At 31.3% G+C, this 22777-nt stretch overlaps 2 protein-coding genes across 3 annotated transcripts; one reads left to right on the top strand and one right to left on the bottom strand.

Moving 5' to 3' along the window:
• On the bottom strand, positions 1-7725 carry Pak (serine/threonine-protein kinase PAK 3-like protein). Of its 2 annotated transcripts, none has more exons than XM_090119760.1 (13): positions 7561-7725; positions 7206-7335; positions 6861-7021; positions 5428-5599; positions 4660-4775; positions 4372-4473; positions 3794-3936; positions 3458-3586; positions 1992-2169; positions 1592-1793; positions 1089-1204; positions 671-889; positions 1-135 (listed from the first exon to the last, which is right to left on the bottom strand). In XM_090119760.1, exons 2-13 carry the CDS (start codon positions 7315-7317, stop codon positions 52-54), a joined length of 1734 nt encoding a protein of 577 aa, XP_089975886.1. In that variant the 5' UTR covers positions 7318-7335; positions 7561-7725; the 3' UTR covers positions 1-51. The 2 variants fall into 2 exon arrangements, with proteins under 2 accessions (XP_089975886.1, XP_089975887.1); XM_090119761.1 differs by having other exon boundaries at positions 3803-3936.
• Positions 7726-7933: 208 nt separating this feature from the next.
• Positions 7934-22537, top strand: LOC149909678 (uncharacterized). The gene is made up of 15 exons (XM_090119759.1): positions 7934-8206; positions 8608-8722; positions 8968-9411; positions 9556-11241; positions 11323-11419; positions 11646-11896; positions 11971-12161; positions 12248-12664; positions 13042-13169; positions 13380-13545; positions 13932-14168; positions 14870-15066; positions 16696-16849; positions 17236-17344; positions 21764-22537. The coding sequence occupies exons 1-15, from the start codon at positions 8183-8185 to the stop codon at positions 21823-21825; spliced, it is 4278 nt and encodes a 1425-aa protein (XP_089975885.1). The 5' UTR covers positions 7934-8182; the 3' UTR covers positions 21826-22537.
• Positions 22538-22777: the final 240 nt, after the last annotated feature.

Raw genomic sequence — 22777 nt, 5'->3', positions numbered from 1 at the left:
GGCGGCGCGGGGGGAGGGCGGCGCGCGCGGCGCGGGCGCCGGGGGCCGCCGCTAATGGCCTTTGGCGGCCTCCTTCGCTGCCATTATCAGAGGCGTCAACGAAGCCAAAGGCCGAGCCATTTTTAGGAACGGATGCTGTAAGTAAAAAAAAATGCATGAAAAAAGGGACGCATAAATTGTATTTTATATCGTAATCAAGTACACACATGTGTGTGTTATTATATAATGTTATCACAACATGTAAAAATTTATTGGCTATTTCATTTTTAGTGATTAATTCTATATGTTATGTTTTTAACTAACGAACCAAATAATACACGAACCAATAACATTTGGACTGGTAAGGTCCAGTTTATACCAAATTAATTTAGCTTTCATTAGTGTCTATCTATTTTGTTCCATTCATCTTTATCAGCATCGCAAATGCAACATTTAGCTTATACTCCATCATTCCTAATTTGCTATAAGACTTTTAATCAAATTAATATAGTAGTCTGTATCGCTACCAATACATATAATAATTCGAAAGTATTTCTGTCTGTCTGCCTGACCGTCTACCGACCATGGAACGGAAATTATTCGGATTTTTTATTAACAACGCTGGCTGAAAGATAATTTTATATAAAATAATAATATGATGTGCCACCTATTACAAAAAATGGAAACAAACCTTAAGTAAATCTAGTGCTGTAGCGCGCCTTTCTACATCCACTTCTAGGCACTGGTCAAGAAAGTCTTGAAAAACAGCACTAAGTTTATCTTTGTCTTTGATATCTGGTTTACCATTAGTAGCGATTAGGTATAACGCTCGCAGGGGATTTTCATTAAGATAAGGGGGCTCTCCTTCAATCATTTCAATAGCCATTATTCCTAATGACCATACATCCACCTAAAAGATAAAATAATATTTGATTAATACTTTTTAAAAGTATAACACTATTTATAACTCAAGATCCACTGCACTAATTTTAAATGACATTATGATAATAACTGTTAAGATTTAAAAAAACAAAAAAAAAAGAACTACCCAGACTGCTGGGGCGAACACTTTTGTATATACTATATGTGCAAATTAATTTTGGTTTTACCTTTGGTCCATACTGCTTCCTTGTGACCACTTCTGGTGCCATCCAATATGGTGTACCCACCATGGTAGTTCGTTTATTTTGTTCAGGAGATATTTGCGCGCAAAAACCGAAATCAGCTGTAAATTAATATATATTTTTAGTAAAAAGAAAATCTAACAGTAATATAAGTATGAAACAATACTATTCAATATCGTAAAAGGATAAATATAATTTCATACAACTTCAAATCCATGATTACATAATAATATGATAAAATTGTAGAAAAGTCAAAACTGCACATTGAATATTTTTTTAGATAATATTTGGGGCATGATCTACAATGCATATTGTAGCCAAAAATATAGTTTTTAGAATTTTTGTCTAGTTGTCTGTAGACTGTATGTATGTCCAGGCTAAACTCAAATTACTGCATGGATTTACTTCATATGGTACAACAGTTAATAAGTTGGCAAAAATCTTTAGAAATGAATTCTTGATAAATGAACATAATATGTCACACATACTTAATTTCACTTGTCCGTCGAGACCCAGTAGTATATTATCGGACTTAATATCGCGATGTATCACATGGTTGGTGTGCAGGAAGTGCAGCGCTTGCAGCACTTCGCGACAGACGGCCGCTATCTGGCCTTCGTCCATACACGTCTCGGTCACTACGTCAGTGAGAGACCCACCCGCTAAATATTCCATCACTACCCACAGCTCCTGCAAGTTAGCATAGGAAAACAATCCTGGATAAGAGTATGAAACTTTACAAAAATAATTAAAGATTGTTATTGTTGTGTGAGTTGCTATCTCTAATGAATATTATATTATTAAAGATTTATCTTCGCTTTGAGTGTGTTATTGACTATTTCATACACCTATATTTAAAAAGATATAGAATACATAAACAGGCCTTACCTCATTCACGAGATAGCTATCAAGGTAATTGACAACATTATTGTGTTTATTCTCCCGCATCACAAGGATTTCATTAATAATAAGTTCCTTTTTAGGTTGCTGACTAAGATTCATTTGTTTTATAGCAACTTCCATTCCTGTTGAGGTCTCAATTGCCGTATACACAGTTCCTGACGCTCTAAAATATTAATAAACCATAAATATTAAGAAAATATTTTTTTTTTTATGTTATGGGATAGCAAGCGAGCAGACGCGTCGCCTGGTGTTAAACAATACGCGCCGCCCATAAGCATCCACTCCACTGGGAAGTGGATGTGTTGCTGTCCTCAGGAAAGGGGAAGGATATAAAAGAGGGAAATTGTTAGGGATAATTTGGAGAATCCTTAGCTAGCAGCCGGTTTTTTAGGTATTTATAGGTGCTCTTTTTGAAGGTCTCCATGTTATAAGAATTGGGGAATAATGTAGGTAGGTCGTTCCAGAGTTTTACAGTTCGCGGGAGAAAATTTCGCGTAAAACGAACTGTGGAACTCCGCCAGCAGTCGAGGTGGTGAGGGTGGAACTTATTTTTCTGGCGGGAAGTGCGATAATGAAATTGGGCGGGTGGGATTAGACCAAAAAGTTCTTCAGAACACTCCCCGTAATAGATTCGTAGAAAATACAGAGTGATGCGATATCTCTTCTAAGCGAGAGCGGATCGAGCTTATTGGAGATTTTTGGGTCGTCAATGATTCGAGTTGCCCGACGTTCAATTCGGTCCAAAGGAAGAAGTTGATATTGAGGGGCGCCAGCAAACAGATGAGAGCAATATTCCAGGTGTGGACGAACCTGTGCCTTATACAAAAAGAGTAGATGAGCTGATTTGAAATACCTCCTCGATCTGCTTAGTACACCCAACTTTATTGAAGCTAGTTTAGCTTTATCTTCTAAATGACCTCGAAATTGAACGTCACTCGATATTTGGACGCCTAGGATTCCAATGCTCGGTGAGATATTAAGAGGAGTGTTCTGAAACCGAGGTGAAACGAGGAATGGGAACTTCTTAGTGGAAAACACGCAGACTTGCGTTTTTTTTGGATTGAATTCAGAAACTTGATCTAACGAAGTTTCTATAGTATACAAGCCCATTTCGACATTCCTCCACATATGCCCTAGAGACTTGTGAGTGGCCGGAGTAAAAGGCATCCCCCGTACTGTCATCCGCATAACAGTGTATATTACATATTTGTAACATGTCGTTAATGTGCAGGAGGAACAGAGTGGGGGATAGCACACAGCCTTGAGGGACACCAGCATTAAGGGGTAAAGAGGCAGAGCGGAAACCGTCGATAACGACTTGTATGCCTGAAAGGAAGCTGGTAACCCAATCACAAAGTCCTGAAGGAAGTCCGTAGGATGGCAGTTTGGAAATGAGCGCCTTATGCCAAATATTACTCTATACTACTGGAAATAAATTAACTGAGTCTTACCCTTGTCCAATTTTTTCCATTTTTGTATATTTTCTATTGGGATCACCGACACTAACAATTGTTCTTAATTTTTCTAAAATCTCCTCATCAGTCATTTTCTTTTTCCTCTGCTGTTGTCCAGTAGACCTTCTGTAAAAAGATTATTTTTGTATCGCTATGACAAGATTCTAGAAATCATCTTCAACAATTAATAAAAGCGTCTCATCCTAGTAGCACATATGATTTTATATTTGCCACAAGTTTATATTCTTGTATACATTCATAATAATATGTATTATAATCACGAATATAACATCCAGGTCCAAGTCACGATATGTTATTCAAACGCAAGTATACCTGACATACCCTGTCTCAGTAGGTGCGGGCGCGCCGTTGGCGGGCGGCGCGTGTGCGGGCGCGAGCGCGGGCGGCGTGTGCGCGGGGTTCTTGTTGCGGTCCAACGGCAACACCGGTCCTACCACCTCTGCTCTACTGCATATCTATAAAATACGAAAAAAATTATAAATATTACCTCCCGTAACATACCCATTGTGCATTCGACTGAACAGAACTTAATATGGTATTTTGAATTTGAATTTACAGCCACCCAAAGAGAAGCTTGGCTTCCGCCAATTAATATGGTACCTACCTATGGTTTTAAACATTTTTACTTAATAAAAATAATTTACAATTTTAATAGCTTGTACCACTTTAAAAAATTAAAAGTGATGATGTTGTAAAGATATAACTTATAAGATGAATACAATAAACAAATAATAAAAATTAGTCCAGCTTATTTTGTTTCATAAATGGTACAGCGAAATAATGTGATATATATATTTTATCCTCAAGTATTTTGAATTTTATAATATGTTTCTAGTTAGCCTAAGTTTCAGAAGGAGTTATTAATAAATAAAATTATAAAAGTAACTGACAGAATGTGTGGTGAGAGCAGGATGCGGAACGTGCGGAGGAGACGCAGGCGCAGGTGCGGGTCGTTGGGGTGGGGCCTCTTCTTCTTCTATTGGTTTAGTGTACTGTAACATTTTGTTAATTGTTATGAGATTTAACCACTTTAACCTGAATCCTTTAGAAAATTGTAAGAAAATAAATAGCACTAAAATTCCATACAAAATAAGTTTATACATAACATATTTGATATTTAGCATATTTAAAATTTTATCTATATAATTTATGTAATACATAACTAGGAAAAATCTTACAATGCTCTTAGTACGGTCCGGTCTTGAAGGTGGTGGGGGTGGGGGCTCTGGATGCTCTGTGTCTGTAGGTGTAGATGATGAAGGACTACTCGATGAAACTCGAGACACTGAGGAACCTATTGAAGAATTTAAATAATCGGTTTGCAATGGAAGGTAAACTGTATTTATAGTAATGCCAATATGACAGATAAAGAACGTAGGTAAACAATCTGAGCAATAAGTGAGATAATTCGTTTTTTTTAAATTTCTCTTAAAAAAATATATGATTTCATAGAAGGATCAATAATGGCCTGCGCAGACGAGAGATGTGCCGCCGTGTGCGTTGTTTCGCCTATATCTGGTCCGCTCCCTGCATGTCCGCGGTTATTCGGGGGACTTTTAGTACTCGATACTTTTAATCTCTCGTTTGGGTTACTCAATTATAGTCAATACAGTTGTAAGTATTCTATTTTAGCGGACAAAATCGCGGACTAAAATCCCTCGTTTGCGCAGACCACAACAATGTCAAAAATACTGCTTACAGACTTTCTATATACTGAAACTGATTGACTTCTGATATTACTAATTCTTTACAGTTAGTTTTTTTTTAATGTTTCTGTTATTACTTTATTTTCAATTTGAAAGGGCAAAAAGTGTTAATTCAAATAAGATGTTTTGAACCCTTGGCAGTTTGTTGACATTATTTATCTTATTTCATTGGCCTATTATATTCTTACACAAAAAGAAGTTAGGAACTAACTTTTGCTGAGCACTTAATTTATATATTACCTGAATGAGTTGTATGCATCTGGGCGGACGTCATGTATTTAGATACAGGCGGTTGGGTTGCTGATGCATCATACCATTTAAGAACATCAAGAACTGCTTGTGGATTACTCTTCTGTTCTTGTTTGCTAATGTTTGAGGCCATTAACAGCCGTGCCCATGCCTCAGGCATACCCTGAAAATAAATCCTTAGTTACAGTAATATATTCATTATAATACTACAACAAATAAAATGTATAAAATCCAAGTTTCCACTACAAGTGATACTCATGCTATAGCTCAAGTGTTCATTTAGATATATGTAGGAGGGAATATTTAATGTTATACCAAAGTACCACTATTTCTAATGTTTATTTAACTCTAGAACTAAACAAAAACAAAATGCAAGCACTATATGTGGCATATATTTTGCAATACTGCTATAGATATATGTACTAAAATACTGCTGCATTAAGCAATAAAAATACCGAAATTAAAGTGAGACAGATTATTGTAGAAGGCAACACATTTTACAGAGAGTTCTTCAAAGTAATACATGGTGACAACTCAAATTTTAAATGTCAATTATGGGTTTTTCAAATACCTCACATTGTTAAACACCATGTATAACCACATATTAACAATTATAAAAAAAAAAATGTTTATTAAGCATTTAAAATGATAATAATGTAAACGGACAGAGGACATAAGCTATTACTTACTGTTATAGGCAGCTTGAAACAAAAGCGGCAATACATGGAACTCAATTACATGATCATTTGTATATTATTAAGGGTACTATGAATAACAATACTCTTTGTATTGTTTAATATCAACTTCATTCACCAAAAAGGGTAATCATGTTTAAATTATAATACATAATATCAAATTCTATTTAAAATATATTATGATATTGTTATATGTCTATTTTTTTTGTGCTTTCTATAAGTGTCTAAGCATGCATTTTATACTTTTTATTTGTATACATTTGTTTTTCTAATGTTATATTAATTACTATATTACTGAAATAGGTACATACTTCCTACATTTTTATATTTGCTGCAACCACTCTAAATCAACACTACTTCATATAATTTTGAACCATTAAGGTATTTTTTCAGACTTGTGATACATGAGAAAAAATAAGGGAGCAGCATTTACTTTTCCTAACACATATGTAAGTTTTGAAGCAAAGCAAAATGCAATGTGTTGCAGCTTAGAAGCTTATAATATCAAACTGTTTTATAAGCATTTTGTCTCAACATCTCTATGGTGGATGTAAGCTTGAAATCAATTATTTTATGTGCTAGTGCATATCAAAATAAAGGCTTTAATTTCTTATAAGACACACAATTAATACAAAAAAGTAGGCAAACTATGTGTGGTGTGTCATGGGGATTTCCATATCTGTCAAGAGGGCAATATTAACAAAGTGTGCAAACTCATATTTTACTTACTGTAAATTCTCCTGTTACTGCATCAAATCCTACGTGAACAGTGTGTTCAAAATTAGTTGGATAGCTTATATTAGGCTTGTTGTCATTATGAGCAGTACTTTTTGAGCCTTTTATTTTAGCTTTCAAAGTTTTTTTCTTTCTATCACCACCATCATCAGGTTCTGTAATACACAAAAAATTATATGATTAATAACAGATTCATATTTAAAACCTACACCTAATGTAATAATAGATATTATCAGACTAAAAATACAATGATAAAAATCAATTTGAATTCAATTTTGCATATTAAACTTTTACAAAAATGATTTTACTCTTTATATCTACAAGTTTATTACAATATACCTTTCGGCAGTGGTCTCATGTCAACAGATGCAACAGAATCGACACGGTCTGTTGCTCGATTGCTAGTGAGCCGGACAGGAGGCGCAGGAGGTTTATCTTCATCGCTCGACATTCTGTCTTCTCTTGCACTCTGCAGAATAAGATCTTTAGTTAGCAGTTAGAGAACATTTTACACAGACTGATAAGTTTCACTGAAAATTTCTTGAAATGATGTATATATCCAAGAAGAAGCAGCCGTGATACCACAATTCGACAAAGGCATATAAATATAATATAAAACAATATTATTACTCATGGACGCGCCCCGCAAGGATCGCAACCATCGTGTTATGCTTGATGACCCATAATAACATACCTTGAAGCAAAGGAATCAATACAAATATTCAATAATAAACAATTCACATTTCAATACGTCATAGCACTAAGACTGTAATGGAACCAAATAGACAATAAAGTATTTATTTTAATTCTCTCTTCACTTAGAAAACGACATTAGCGATGACTAGATCCGCCATTTAAAATTTTTAGTAATCTGTGAAAGTTGAAATTCGAAGTTGCAAGTGAAAATAATTTAAAGAATTTGCCAACCACTATATAGTAACTATTATGTAATCTGTGGTGGACCTTCTTTCATGGCGCGTTTCTCAGCGTTTCTATAGTCTTTGACTATGTCACGTCATTTTGACATGGACGTTTGGCATGATTTTGATTTGATTATTTGACAGTAAACTGACTACGCATTCTGACTTTTGTGTTTTTTCAAACAAATATTATCAAGAAAAGTAAAATCTTTGCGAGTTGTAATTGTAAACTCCAAAGCGAAAACTGCAAATGAAAATAATTTAATTATTTAAAATAGTTTATTAACATTTCTGTGTTCGTGTGGAACTTATATCAATGGCTTACGTTATTTATGATATGGAGGCATAGCTTCTGCTAAGTTACTTGTATAATACTTTATCATATCCAATAATATCATGATGGATAATTCCGAAGGAAAGGTAATAAATAATTGACACAGTAGAGATTTTTTTTATAACGTTGTATCGAATTTGAAGGGAAATTGTTAAGATAAAACTAGATCTTACAAAAATACATTTTTTATCAACATTATGTGTAATATTACTTTCTGTATTTAGTTTAGATCATAGGGCATAATGAGAGTTCATATGTATGCAAATAAATAATCTAAAGTAAAGGTTTGTTATACAAATATAATATTATTCTGCCTAACTAATTTCAAGGATACAAACTATTAAATCACTGTTAGTAAGTACTGATAACTAATTAATTCATTTTTAAAAATGATAAAATGTTATTGAAACAAATTTATGCTTGATTGTAAATTTTATTAGCTACAATTTCAGGACATATTATAATATGTACATAATATTTATTTTAGGGTCCAGGAGAAACTCCCAAAAGAAGTCCATTTGATGATTTAAGTAGAGATGATTTAATTGTTAAATGCAAAGGTCTCCTAGCTATAGCACAGAAGGCCAAGCAAGCAAAAACAGGTTGGTTATTAATAATTTAAATTTGCACTCATATTAAGAATATTTATATCTTTGTTATGTATTGATTTCGTGAATCAATTTATAGGAAAGCAATTTATAAGATACAGACTATACCTGGGTATAAGTCTGTATCTTATAAATGTTATTGATGTTAAACTATGGCTTTTGTTTTAGTTCATTTACTACAGCTAACCTAATGATTGATCAATATTTATAACCATTATTAATACAGATTTTCTTTTCAGAGTGCCAGATAGAACTTGATAAATTTAAGAAAAAAGAACAAGATTTTGATAATGAAAGAAAGGCATTATCAAATAATATTAAAACATTAGAGGAGCTTGTTGATTCCCTTACAGAACAAAAACTTAATTACATAACAGAAATAGATGTAGCTCAGAATAAAATAAAAAGTTATGAAGATAGGTTCAATAATTATGTTGAAGAAATAAAAAAACATAAAGCAGATATTATAATAAGAGATCAAAAAATGGCAATTGCATTACAAAAGCTCTCAGATGTGGATAGTGAAATAACTTCCCTCAAAAGACAAAATAATCGTCTCATGGAAGAGAATGAACAACTCATCAATCAATTGACTGAAATGGAATCTAGAACTGCAGAATTTAACAATATTGGTCTGCAACAAAGGGAACAACTAGAAGTTTTAGAACAAAAAGTTGAAGAAGGTTGGTATTTTTAAAGTAACCATTCACCCTTTCCAATACTTTATACATAATTGAATGATATAATTTAGTTTAGATAATTATCTTAAGGGATTCTAATTAAATTTGATAACTTCAAAATTTTTATTGTAAATGTTTCTATTTCAGAGACAGTTTATAAAGTCCAAATAGAGGAGTTAAACAAACAAATTATGATACTTGAATCTAATTTAACTAAAACTACAGCAGAAAAAAATGTTTTGCAAAATGAGACTATGGAAAATAAAAATAAAATAGAGGAATTAGAAAAATTATATGAAGGTGAAAAATCTAAAAAAGAAAAAGCAAATATAAAGTTGAAAAGTTATAGAGACAAAATTCTAAAATGTGCATCATGTATAAATCAACTTAAGAATTCTAGGTTTATTTTAACTAAAACTGTTAATGAATACTCAGAAAACATACCTAAGTGGCAAAATGAACTAATAAAAGCATCTAAAATTCTGGATGATCAAATGAATGTTTTGAATAAAGAAAACTTATCACTTAAGGAAAGAATTGACAAATTAGAAAAACAATTAAATGAAGTAAACATGCATAATCAGAATAAAAGTAAAGTGTCAGAAGAAAATATTGGTCTTGAAAAAGATAATCTTGCACTGAAAAATGAGGTATCTTATTTGAAACAACAACTTCAAGATTCTCTTGAGTCTAAAGTTAAAATTGAAAATGATCTGAGATCATTAATTACTAAGAGAGACATTGAAATACATGAAAAAAATAATGAAAATGAAATGTTGAAAGATGAAATTAATAGGAAAGTCCAAGAATTACAAAACATTGAAAAGGATATGAATCAATTTATTTTACAAATCGAAAAGTTAAAAGAAGAAAATGATAAATTAAAAACAAATGAAGATGAGGATACAAAACAAAATCTGATTTTGCAACTTAAAGCTCTAGAAGGTGAGAAATCAATTCTTGTGAAAGAAAAATTAAATGCAAAGGACAATATCATTGAATTAGAGAATCAAAACAAATTGCTGTCAAACGAAAATGATAAAATTAAATCAGATATTGAATCTGTTAAGCTGCAATTAGAAAATGTGTGTAAAGAAAACGAAAATTTAAAACTTCAAACAAAAACAGAAAGAGATGAAAAACTCAAAGAATTAGAAAGTAACATTACTATTCTAAATGATCAGAATTCAAAACTCAAAAAAGAGTTTGAAAACTTACAAGATGAGAATGGTTTGCTAAGAGAAGAAGTGGAAACCCTCAAATTGTCATTAGAACAGCCTAAAGATGATATTGAAAATTTGTCTGATTTAAATGTTTCATTACAAGCTGACTTAGTGAAGTTGGAAACAAAACTTTCAAACTATAAACAGGAAAATTCTTCTTTATTAACCGAATTGAAAGAATGTCGAGGCAAAGTAAAAGAATATGATAACATAGTTGCAGAGTATGAAGATCTAAAAACAAAATTATTAAGCTACAAGACAGAAAACAATGAATTGTTAAATGAGATGAAAGAAATTAATCAAGTGTTAAAGGAAAGAGGTGAGGCAATTTCTAAATTACAAAAAGCTATTTCTGAAATGGAAAATCTTATTGAAACACTTGAAAAAGATAGAGATGAGAAAAATAACAAGAATGTTGAATTACTGGACAGAATTACTGTATTGGAAAATTATCTGAAAAATTCAGAAGAGAATACAAACAAGAGCAAGGAAGATAATGAGAAACTTATAACTGAAAGAGACACCACTCTCTCATTATTAAAAGAGAAAGAAACATTAATAATTACTTTAAAAGAAGAGCTTGACAGGTTGAAAACGAATTCTTGTATTGGTAATATAATGATTGCGTGTTTAGTTAGTAGTCAATTTAAATAAAACTTATTTATGAAGATACTTATTAAATATTTTTTAGTGTCTGAGTTACCCAATGAAGATATGTCTACATCAACTATATCCAAAGCTGAGGAACATTCTCGAATGAAGGATTTAGATGAGACATTTGAAGACAAGTAAATATTAAACTATTGTTTTTCATTTATTTATGTAATGAATTTCATATTTTTAATATATTTATTTAACTTTCGGCCATAACATGTCAATCAGGGTTATCTATAGATAATGATTCAATAATCATCTCATGTAGAATTGGTTATCATTAATAAATATTAAATACTGACAAAAATAAAAAAATAAAATGAATATTCGTTCTGTTTTAACAAGTCATGTGTTTTCCAGGTATACAAAATTAAGAATGTTTGCTCTTAAATTGAAAAAGAAATTAAATGAAACTACTACACAGTTGCAAAATTCAGAGCAAGAGAAGTTAAAACTTAAAAGGTTGATTGATGAAACAGATAATACCACAAAAACTAGTGTTGATGAGGTTGATAGTAGTAATAATCGCGATAATGAAACACCCAAAGTTGAAATTTTGGAACTTGAATCAAAAATAAAGTCCCTTACATCAACTATTGAGAATTTAGAAGGTACATTCTTATGACTTTTTTTATTTTTAAATAAACAGTTTTAGGTGAATCTCTAATTATATTTCCTTTTGTAGTGGAAAAATCACAGTTAAATGAACAATTAGCGACGGAAAAGAGCTCGCATAAAACTACAAAAGAGCAATTAGAAAAGGCTATGCGAGATGTAAAAAAAAAGAATGTCTTAAGTTTAGAAATGGAAGACTATGAAAAATCAATGAAAGAACTTACGACTAAGATGGAAGAAAAGAAAAGGAAAATTATGCAAGTAAGTTTTAAGTCATATCATAATATATAGTTATTTTATGAAACATTACATTATAAATAGGCTATAAATTATTATTTCATCCATAGATGGAGTCAACAATTGATACTCAAGAAGGAACTATAACTGCTATGAAAACCCAAATAAAACTTCTTGAAGAACAAATTAAGACAGAAGAAACTCAAAACCGTGTACTTAAAGAAGAAATACAACACAGTTTACAGGAAAACAAAGAAAAAGATAGTGTTATTAGCACCAAAAACGATATTATATCCAAATTAATGCAAGATCTCGAAGACGAAAAGCGAAAGAATGAAGAAACTGACTTAGAAATGACTTCTCTTCTCAGTGAGAAAGAGAAAATTATTATGAGCTTTGGAGAAGAAAGAATTGAACTTAATAATAAAATGAAGAAATTGGAGTTTAAATGTGCAGAAATAAATGAAAATTTGAGGATTACTTCAATGGAGTTGGCAGATTTAAAAACAGAGTATACAAGTTATAAGGTTTGTGTCCAACAACAATGTTAGACTATACTTATGTTAATAAAAAGAGGAATAATTTTTCATGATGTGGATATGCAATGGATACATTAAAAAACTATATAACCGATTTTGAAAACTATTGGGGCCGGCGCAGATATGGCGAAGCGCGGCGCAGCGCATTTTTCATTGTCAAACTATTATCGACATTGTTGTCAATAAAATAAAATTCAAAATCAAATAACAATTTATTTCCGGGATCATCGAAGCGTCACACGCGAAAGGTAGTGCGCTGCGCTTTTTTTAATGTTATTTTAATGAGGACAAAGTCGATAATAGTTTGACAATAAAAAACACACACACCCAGACAATTGTGATAAATTTTTATTTACTTACATCAGGTCAGAGCTCAAGCAGTATTAAGACAAAATCAAACAATTGACCACAGTCAAGAAGAACAACTGAAGGAAGAAGCTGCTGCACTGAAAGCGCAGACTGAAAGCTTAAACCTTAAATTGAATACCCTACAGTAAGTCAAACACTTATTTAATGACGATAAAGTATAATTTATAGTCTAAACTATCACAATATACATATATTTATAAATTATTCCTTTTCAATAGACATTTTTTTATTCAACCTTTGGAGTTTGAAGACTAACAATAACGTGTCTATATAATTTTTATTTATAATATTTTTTTTTCAATATTTTTGAATTATATATTATGTTATATTTCAGAGAAAAATATTCCGAACAAAGTGCGGAATTGGAAGCGGCCCGTAAACGTGCGGCTGAAGCTAGCTCTGATGCTTCCCGAGCTCAACAGAGAACAGCAAGGTTACAAAACGATCTCACGAGACTCTCGCAACAGTTGGAATCCGAGAGAACACAGCATAAACTCCAAGTGAGGCAATTACTGAATAAAATATATCATACATACTATAATATTTTTGAAGTGAAACTTCTTTAGGCGCGTTGAGAGTAAAATTTCAAGGTCGCGACATGGCAATACCGTCACGTAATGGAGTAAGGTGACGATTTTGTTATCTTTGAATCTTGCCAAAGAAGTTTCGCTTCTGACATGTCTGCTAGGCACACACTCTTTTTTATAAAATCACATCTATCAGTACTTTAATGTTTCTCAGAACAAAAACAGTGTTCATCACACATTATTTTTCTAGAAATGCTCAATTAATTGTGTTGTCTTTCTTTATCACTTTGATTTTTTTTTAATTAACAGATTTATTGATGTGTATTCAGTAAGTGATTAACTCTTTTCTTTATTTACAGATTTCAACATTAACTCAATGTTACAAATCACAAATAACGGATTTGGAAACAAAGCTCCAAAAGGAGACAGAAAATTTGCGAAAACAGCTTGCGAATGTACAAGAAACTATGAAAGCTGGCAGATTTGAAGAAGATTTAAATCGCGATAAATACACTATACCAGTGATACCTAAAGAGGATATGAGTGACACTGAAATGGACATCAATGTATCTATGATACCTCGGGAAGAGGGAGAAGTAAGAATTTTCTTAGATAAGGATTATAACAATAAGGGCAAAATATCCTCTCTATAGTATATGTATAGTATAAAAAATGTGTATGTGTAAAATGTATAGAGTCCAATTCAACATGTCACCTATGTAATTAAATGCGACAACAACCTTTAACCACGCATAATGTGTCCGTCGTCAACTTCACGCGCTTCAGAATTCATTTTTATGACAAAATATGCTATGCTTGCATATGCCTATGATTCAAAATACAAAGATTAGTGTAAAATAAGGGCTCCACTGTTGTCCATGTTGATATTATTGAAGTGAAACTTGTTTAGGCGCATTGAGAGTAAATTCAAATCACGTCATGGAGTAAGGCGACGATTTTGTATCTTTTAATCTTGCCAAAGAAGTTTCACTTCTGACAAGTGTGTTCGGCACACACGCTCTTTTTTATTGTTACTAATAATAGTTAAAAAAAACTAAAAAACACGCTTTTAGTTCGGTTTTCTATAAAACGCGTGTTTTTTTATTTTTTTTTAACTATTATTAATTATTTTATCAAATTAGTGATTTGTCATCGGTCCTAAATAAATCTACAAAGTTTGAACGAAATCTGGCCGTTTAAAGTGGGTCAAAATCGCGCCCAAAGAAGTCGGTTACAAACATACAGGTGAAGCTAATATAAAGCGTGTAATAAAAACGTTTAAATGTTCCATATTCAGGGTTCAGAATCGGCTCCATCGCCCCCTTTGTCTAAATCGTTCCTATCAGGGGGTAGTCGGCGGTCTCCAGTGCCATTGGAACGGTTGCTAGAGGAGGGCGTCACTGAGGACGACACGCTGGATACATCGTCACTCGCACTCACACCCGAGCAAGAGATCACGGACTTGAAGCGGAAAGTACTTACACTACAGCAGAGGTACTTTTTTATACTTAAAGTGACGATAAATTTGATTCCTGGGTTTGAATTGTGACTTTATTGAGTTATTGATTGTTGGATTTGAAGGTTGTGGGTGTGTCTTTTTATATTTATCACACTTTAATGAAGTGAAATGTCACGTAAAGTTTCCTTCTCAAGAGGATGTATTTTGTTATTTTAAGCAAGCATACATTATAAAGCAAGTAATATATTATAAAAGGCTAAACAATGTTTATTACAATTTACAACTATGCAAAGTAGAAATGTACAGGACTACAAATAATTAAAAATTTACCATAAAAATTAACTTCTCAATGTCAGCATTATGGTATCTGATTATGATATTATGGGAAGTCTTATTTAATTATCTAATAAGATGTAACATATGCTAAATTATACATAATAAAATAAATGTTCTATCACATAAAAAATCAGTATCAAAAGGGGTTCAGGGTATCAGGTTTTGCATAAGTTATGTTAATATTTCGTGAATTCTCAACAATATTAATGCTCAATATTTTCATACCAGAAACCAAAAAATAGGATTTTTAAAGTTTAATATATTACTAAATTATAATGTAAAGATCAACAGTATAACATGTTTATAATAATGTAATATTAAACAGTGCCAGTTTCTTTTAAAAATAGATTTGACACATTAGTTGTATTTCTATAAAAATATTTCATTGGGCAGCCAAATTTTATGAATAATTAATTTATGTTAATGCAGTGGATAACAAGCTTGTGTTGGCCGCTGGAATTATTTCTGAAGGACAGATTTATTTTATACATTGATTCCTAGAAAATTATTGTTTATAATATATTATATTCTGATAACTGTTATCAGATATTTAGTATACATACCTTTGCTTGCTTTGATACAGATATAGATTAAATAAATGGAAATATTCATTTATCTTTGAAAAAGATTATCAATCATGTTAATTCAGGCTTCATAATGGGCGGCACAAACAAATGTTTATCTATGCCGCTTGTTATAAATAAGATGTATCGAATTTCAGGTGATTTCATTCAATCGTTTCTGATAACAAATCACTCAACAATTCAAAGTTATATTTTTAATATTTATGAGCGTTATTATCATTTTAATGTTAACAATGTCCTCGATACCTATACTTTCTAATTTGAGTTCAAGGACGACTTACTTGATGGATAACAAATTTAATTAGGAGGAACTTAGGACTATTATAAAATACTCAACAACTCTAATCTATATTCATTTTGAAAAAATGAAGAGATGGTATGTTTGTTTGTTTGCTTGAAAGCGCTTACCTCAGGAATTACGATTTCGATTCCGATTTGAATTATTTCACTTTTAGATAGTCCGTTTATCGAGGAAGGCATAAAGGCTATTGTCAGCGGAGCAATGCAGGTAAAACAGCGTGGCACAGCTCGTTCTCTGTATATGATTGTGCTGTCTTTATCAATCTACAAAAAAGAGGAGGTTCTGAATTCGCCTATATTATTTTTCCAGACGAAACATATTTTACTGATTTGTTTTATTTGAAATCCTTCCAGTTGGTCCCACTTAAGTTTATCCAGTTTTGAAGGCGATATAGTTTTTTTGTTTAAAATATTTAGTAATTTAAATATTGATATATTGTCCAGGGTGAAACATGTGACGGTATTGCTAGCGGAGTCGGAGCGGGAATGCGCCCGAATGTCGCAGCTCAGCGACCTGCTCAAGTCGGAGTTGCGGCGCGTGCGCGGCTCGTCGCAAAATGCGCACAACACTGAGTACATGAAGAACGTCACTTTGAAGGTAATCCTCGACGACTTTAATAATGTCGTAATGTAGTATTTTCAAATAAATTTGTACTTACACATAAAAAAGTATGCTTGATTGATTGCTAGAGATAGAGGAGTAAATTTCCTGATTTTTTAAAATTAGTTTTAATCATATTCGTACTGTTTATTATAAGGACATTATTTGATTTAAATTCGGTTTTCTGTGTATAACATTCAGAAAAAAAAGTTAATAATTGAACTATAATGTTTGTCATTTAATGTAAAGGCGAAAATACAGGATCATATTATTATGTACGTTATTAACACCTTAACTTTAGTCCTTTGTCTCAATAGACAAAAACTGCTTTTTCATCATTTTTAAAAGATTTAAAATAATAATATGATATTATTCTCCAATAGTTTTTAACACTGCCTCCGGGAGACGAGAGAAGCCGGCTCGTTCCTGTCTTGCAGAAGATCCTAACTCTCTCCTCGGATGAGATGCAAAAAATACAAGCTGTTGCCAAGGGTAAAGTCTATACAAGATTTTGTTTAAAACTTAAAAATATCACACAAATGTCATGTATCTCTTCTAAAATTAATTTTGCATTTTTATTCAAACTTTTCATTTGCATAAAAACACGGTGTTGATATATAACAGTATTATAATTATATAACCTCTCAACCACCGAGAGGCCAGATCCGACCGCGACACAATAGATTTTCTATTGTGTCTGTGATTCCGGGGCCTAATGGAATAATACGCCACTATAAATAGTCGGATGCAATTCTTTGTATAAACATATATTATATTGAGCCACAGAATAAAATAAATACAAGACAGAATCCAGTACTTATCCAAAGTAAACAATTTATTATTTACTCCGTAATTACTTTTGATTATAGGACTTCATGAGTATTTGGCAATACCAAGACGATAGAAGCATAAAAACTATCTATACCGGGAATATAATATTTTTAGAATAAGTACTTATACTATTTTATAGAATTTGTTTTTTTTTTTAAAGAAATGAGCAATTGATTGGCATTAATTGCATCGACATCAATAAAGTAATGATTTTATTAAAATGCTAGCTATTCGTCCCTAATAGCTAACCGTCGTGTAGTTTTAAGGCTGCAGTCTAGCAAAATTGCGTTTTCAACAAGTTATTTGACAATTTTTTCCCGGCTAATGAAATGATAAACTGAATTTTTTTTTCTTGTTTATCAATTAGTGTTATATACGCAATGCGCGTGAATTTTTTCACATTTATAAAGTTACTTTATGTTACCTTAATCAGGCCTTCAAGATAAGTCTATTTCCCCCAAAGACATTTCGAGCTAAGTTTGTGCACTCACTACGTTGCAACCGATTACAATTTACACAATCTGATCAGCGCATTATTATCCTTATATAGTCGTTATTAAAAACTGCTGAACACAATTGCCGAAAAACTTATGATTTTCTTAATTAGAACGTTATAAATTCATTAAATTTCCCATTTTTTGCCTTACAAAATCTATTGATAAATACTGCTAAAAGTTATTTTTTCCATTAATTTATTCGAGTTGGTTGAAGACCAATGAGTATTAATCCTTTAAAAAAAATTTTTTTTTAATTTTGATAATTCTTTAAATATTAAAAAAATATTTAAAATAATTAGGAAAAATCCTAGCGAATTTCTTTAGTCGCGCTCCTTGGGCCGGAGCGTTCTGACGTGTGCTCTACGCTCGATTTTCCTTCATACCGAAGTGAAAGTTGCTCTACTTCATTAAATTTAATATTTTTGTTAATTGATTATTTTTATCTTAGTTTTGTGCAAATATTCGTATTTTTAAACATTTGATTTCGATATGGAAAATAAACGAAAAAAATACGCGTGTAACTACTAGAAAAAAAAATTATCTTCGAACATAAAGTTAATAAAACCAAATAGATTGCAAAGGCGATTGGCAACAATTTCTTTATTTTACGGGGTGTCAGTAAAGGGATGTATATTTCTTTAAAACTAAAGTAAGCTCATAAATTTTCTTATAATATAATTTTTTTGAAGTTCCAAAAATGTTTATTTTTCGTTTGAGAAATACGAAATATAATATAAACTTGTATTGAGAACTTGAACTTCCCAAGTTCATCCGGGGAAATCCCCATACGGGGAAAATGATTTGTTTACTCCAAAATTGATCCGAGGTGTTTTAATTTTTTCTTCTAGTCATTTTCAACGTAGCGGCATGTTGTTTGATTATTAATTTTGTAACTTAAATACAGGATGTTGGTTTTATATTCTGATCTTACAGACGCGCTGACAAATTTAGTCCGCCATTTCTAGTTTAGTCTACCAACTCTAAGTACCAATATTAAAACGAATGGATTATCATCACATCATCAAAACTCAGATGTAATGGAAGATCACAACAACATAGAAAATTCAGTGGGTGTTGAGAACTAAACAAACAGAAGTAACAGAGACGCGAAGAATAAAAAAAGAGGACGAAAACGATAATTCGTTGATGCTTTCCCTTTTCGACGTATTGTTAGGGTACATCACCAATCTGCAAAAAACAAAACTGATGATTCCCAATTGCTGATTAAAAATGAAAAACAAATAATCGACAACAGTGGTGAAAATTTGCTGATCACAATGAAACATCCTTCAGTGGTAGCAGATTTACTCATTTCAAATGTATCGGTGAACAGCGTAAAGGAGAGGAGGACAGGAAAACATTATGAATGTGGATGGTGGATTGTATACAGGGTGTAATCGATAAGTATGTGCAGGCGATTATGACGTTATTATTGCAGGTATCAAAAAACTTAAAACTGATATCCTAATTACTTTACCTAATGAGCAAAATGACAATAATAACTTTTTAAAAGTATAACGAGAAATATCTAAAAAATTTACTTTATACACTCCCATATCAAAAAGGGAAAATGGGACTAGTAGAAGTTAAATGTCTAATTCCGGCAAAAGACATGAATGGGGAAGATGCGGTTAAAAAAAAAATTTAATATTTGAAATACAATGCAAAAAATAACACTTTTGTCATAGATAAGAATCATGACTATTTTTTCTAAATTCAGGGACAACTAAACGTTGCAGAAGCAGACGTCTGCTTATTTGCTGTTTGGACTGGAGTGAATAATTCGTTAAAAATATAATATATAAAAAAGTATGTAACGTTTAGGCAAAATAAAATGATGGACCATTATCAAGATTTTACATAAATTGCCTACTGTCAGAATTGATTGATTCGAGACTTCAGCATTCGATGCCCATCAAGGACCCATCCTATATCATTCAAGCGATTGAAAAAAAAGAGATAAATCCAGTGCAACCGATAAAGCATCAGAATGCTAGCAAAAGATTTATTAGGTTTATCAATATAAACCTAATAAATTGTGAATGTTACACATAATATAATAAATCTGTAGAAGACGCGTAGACTGACATCCGCGCGGACGGAGTCGCGGGCGGAAGCTAGTCAGAAATAAATATCTTTTGTTTTCATTTAACACAAACATTACATTTTTTTTATTATATACAAAATTTGTTTATCCGTTTTATTAGTTAAACTGAACAACTTTCACTAAGAAACTTAGGTCGAAAAAAATGTATAGAGTTCTGCATTTTGTATGGAAAGCTTATTTTTTTTTATATTTCGTCCAAAATTTCTTTGTAAAAGTTGATCAGTTATATAAACATGAAGTTGAAGATATCAATAGAAAGTATTCGCAAATTTTGTGTACTGATAAAAAAAAATCACCCGGTGTAATTTTCACGAAAATTGTTTCAAATTGTCATTTTTGGTACTTATTACGAATATTAAATTATGCATACGAATGATTTAATTTTTAAAAATTAAGTGGAGCAACTTTCCCTTAGTACATTTGTATTATTTACATATAGGATGACAGGATGCATTTGTTTGCACTACTAGACCAAGCCCTTAATGAACGTAACATAAACATTCGTTTTTTTATATAATATTTCTCGAAATTTCCGGTTCCGATTGCATAGTCTTAAACTTAACAAATTACTAACTTAAACCTTCCACGCTAATGATTGTTGAAATTGTTATGAAAATCGGTGTAGCCGTTATTGAGTTTATCCGCGAATTGTCAGACGCGGCTGAGCTCTTTGTTGTATAATATGTGGTGAAGTATAGATACACTTCCTTCTAGATTCATGTATTCTTTATTAAAAAAAATACGAATGAATAGAAAGGAAATAAATTTAACCGTTAAGAATTCAATAGGTAAAGAACTTCTTACTTATATGCTCAAAAGCCTTTGAATTTGCTTCTTACCAAACTATTTAAAATGTTAGAAACCTCATTAAAATAAATTGCTTTGATGTTGTAATTTGTAGATTAAACATATATGTTCCTTTGCAGAAACAGGTGATCAAAGAAAAATAAATCGTTCTATTTATTTGCTTACTTTGTATAAAATAATATTTTAAATTTTTCATATGAAAGAAATCAGGTTATTATTTTTTTAATTACGCTCTTATAGAGAAACCGCAATAAGTACCTTGGCCTATACCCAAAATACATACCTTGTTGAAAAAAAAATATGATCAATAGAAAAAAGATTAAACAACAGCTTTCTACTAGGTACTCTAATCTACGTATATACATACTAATACTAGCTGCTCCGCGCGGTTTCACCCTCGTGGCTCCACCCCTGTTGGTCGTAGCGTGATGATGAGTTTGTTTGTTTGAGCGCGTTAATCTCAGGAACAACTGGTCCGATTTGAAAAATAATTTCAGTGTTAGATAGCCCATTAATCGTGAAAGGCTATAGGCTATACATATATTATCATCTCGCTAAGAACAATAGGGGTGGAACAACGCGGGTCACAGGTAGCATCTAGTACTATAGATAACGTTTAAGTTCGACTTTATCTGTACGATTGCAAGTAAATACATAATTATTTTACAGGACATGATCCAAATCCAGGCAAGGGTTGGGGCAGTTACTTACCATGGCCCGGTGGCAAATAAAGGACCTCGCATTCCAGCAAAAGCAATAAAATTATCTGTGATGAAATATACTAATTGGGTATTACATAAACATGAAACATTTTAATGTGAAATTTTGTAACATTTTATAATTACATCATTTAGTATGTATAATGACGTGAAATTAGTTTCTATAATTATAAATTATTCATAATTTTTTTCAGTTGTAATATAAGCTTAATAATTAATATGAAAGAAATTTATAATATGAACCTTTTTTAAATTTTAATTGCAATTTTTTATATTCAGTATGGGTTAATTATATTAAACATAATTGTATAATTAAATTCCATATTAGTAAAAGTTCTTACATTTTTGATAGAACATTTAATTTATTTATTAAAATAGATGAAAACGCTTAATATGAAAAAAAAACTAAAATGTTGTCATATTTTATTACTTACAATATTATTTTCACATAATTTTTAAAATCATTTAATTTTATTCAAAGTAACTATAGGAATAGTGGGAATTATTATATTTGCGGTTTCAATAAAATAATATATACCTACAAATATACCTGTATGTATAGTCATTGACATAATAAGGGAGTATTTCTAAATGGCCGTCTTTTATTATGATTTATTTAGTTGTATTCTATTATTATTTATTATCAAATAATATTCATAGTCGATTGTAATAGGTAAAATAGTCTTAAAACTTCATTATTATAAAATATACTTATGCAAAATAATCTACCTGTTGTTTTATTAAAAAATGTCTTAGCATGTATATTTAAATACTTGTAATTATATCAATACTTAAAATAAAATCGGTTTTTATCGAATCTACCTTTAATTTATAACCCTTATTGTCCGTTAGTACTTGACCGATTTTTATTTTTTCCTTTGAATATTCTATACCTTAGAGACATCTCTTTCATTTATTATCTACTTTTTCAATTTATCTAAGTGTAAGAATCTTCCTGCATTGT

The sequence above is a fragment of the Colias eurytheme genome, chromosome 3 (genome assembly GCF_061535395.1).
Source record: "Colias eurytheme isolate Ceu_HAF_F1 chromosome 3, ilColEury1 Martin Lab GWU primary, whole genome shotgun sequence".
NCBI lineage: Eukaryota > Metazoa > Arthropoda > Insecta > Lepidoptera > Pieridae > Colias > Colias eurytheme.
This window is presented reverse-complemented; position numbering and strand designations above follow the sequence as displayed.

What these genes read in the sequence shown, in the direction of transcription:
- Pak (XM_090119760.1), bottom strand. Translation starts at nt 7,317, where the DNA reads ATGTCGAGCGATGAAGATAAACCTCCTGCGCCTCCTGTCCGGCTCACT. An exon ending in CGACGGACAAGTGAAATTAA is followed by an intron (nt 1,205 to 1,591) that starts GTATGTGTGACA and finishes ATTAATTTACAG; the next exon opens with CTGATTTCGGTTTTTGCGCG. An exon ending in GGAAGCAGTATGGACCAAAG is followed by an intron (nt 890 to 1,088) that starts GTAAAACCAAAA and finishes TTTATCTTTTAG; the next exon opens with GTGGATGTATGGTCATTAGG.
- LOC149909678 (XM_090119759.1), top strand. Translation starts at nt 8,183, where the DNA reads ATGATGGATAATTCCGAAGGAAAG. An exon ending in CTTAAATTGAATACCCTACA is followed by an intron (nt 13,170 to 13,379) that starts GTAAGTCAAACA and finishes GTTATATTTCAG; the next exon opens with AGAAAAATATTCCGAACAAA. An exon ending in TACCTCGGGAAGAGGGAGAA is followed by an intron (nt 14,169 to 14,869) that starts GTAAGAATTTTC and finishes TTCCATATTCAG; the next exon opens with GGTTCAGAATCGGCTCCATC.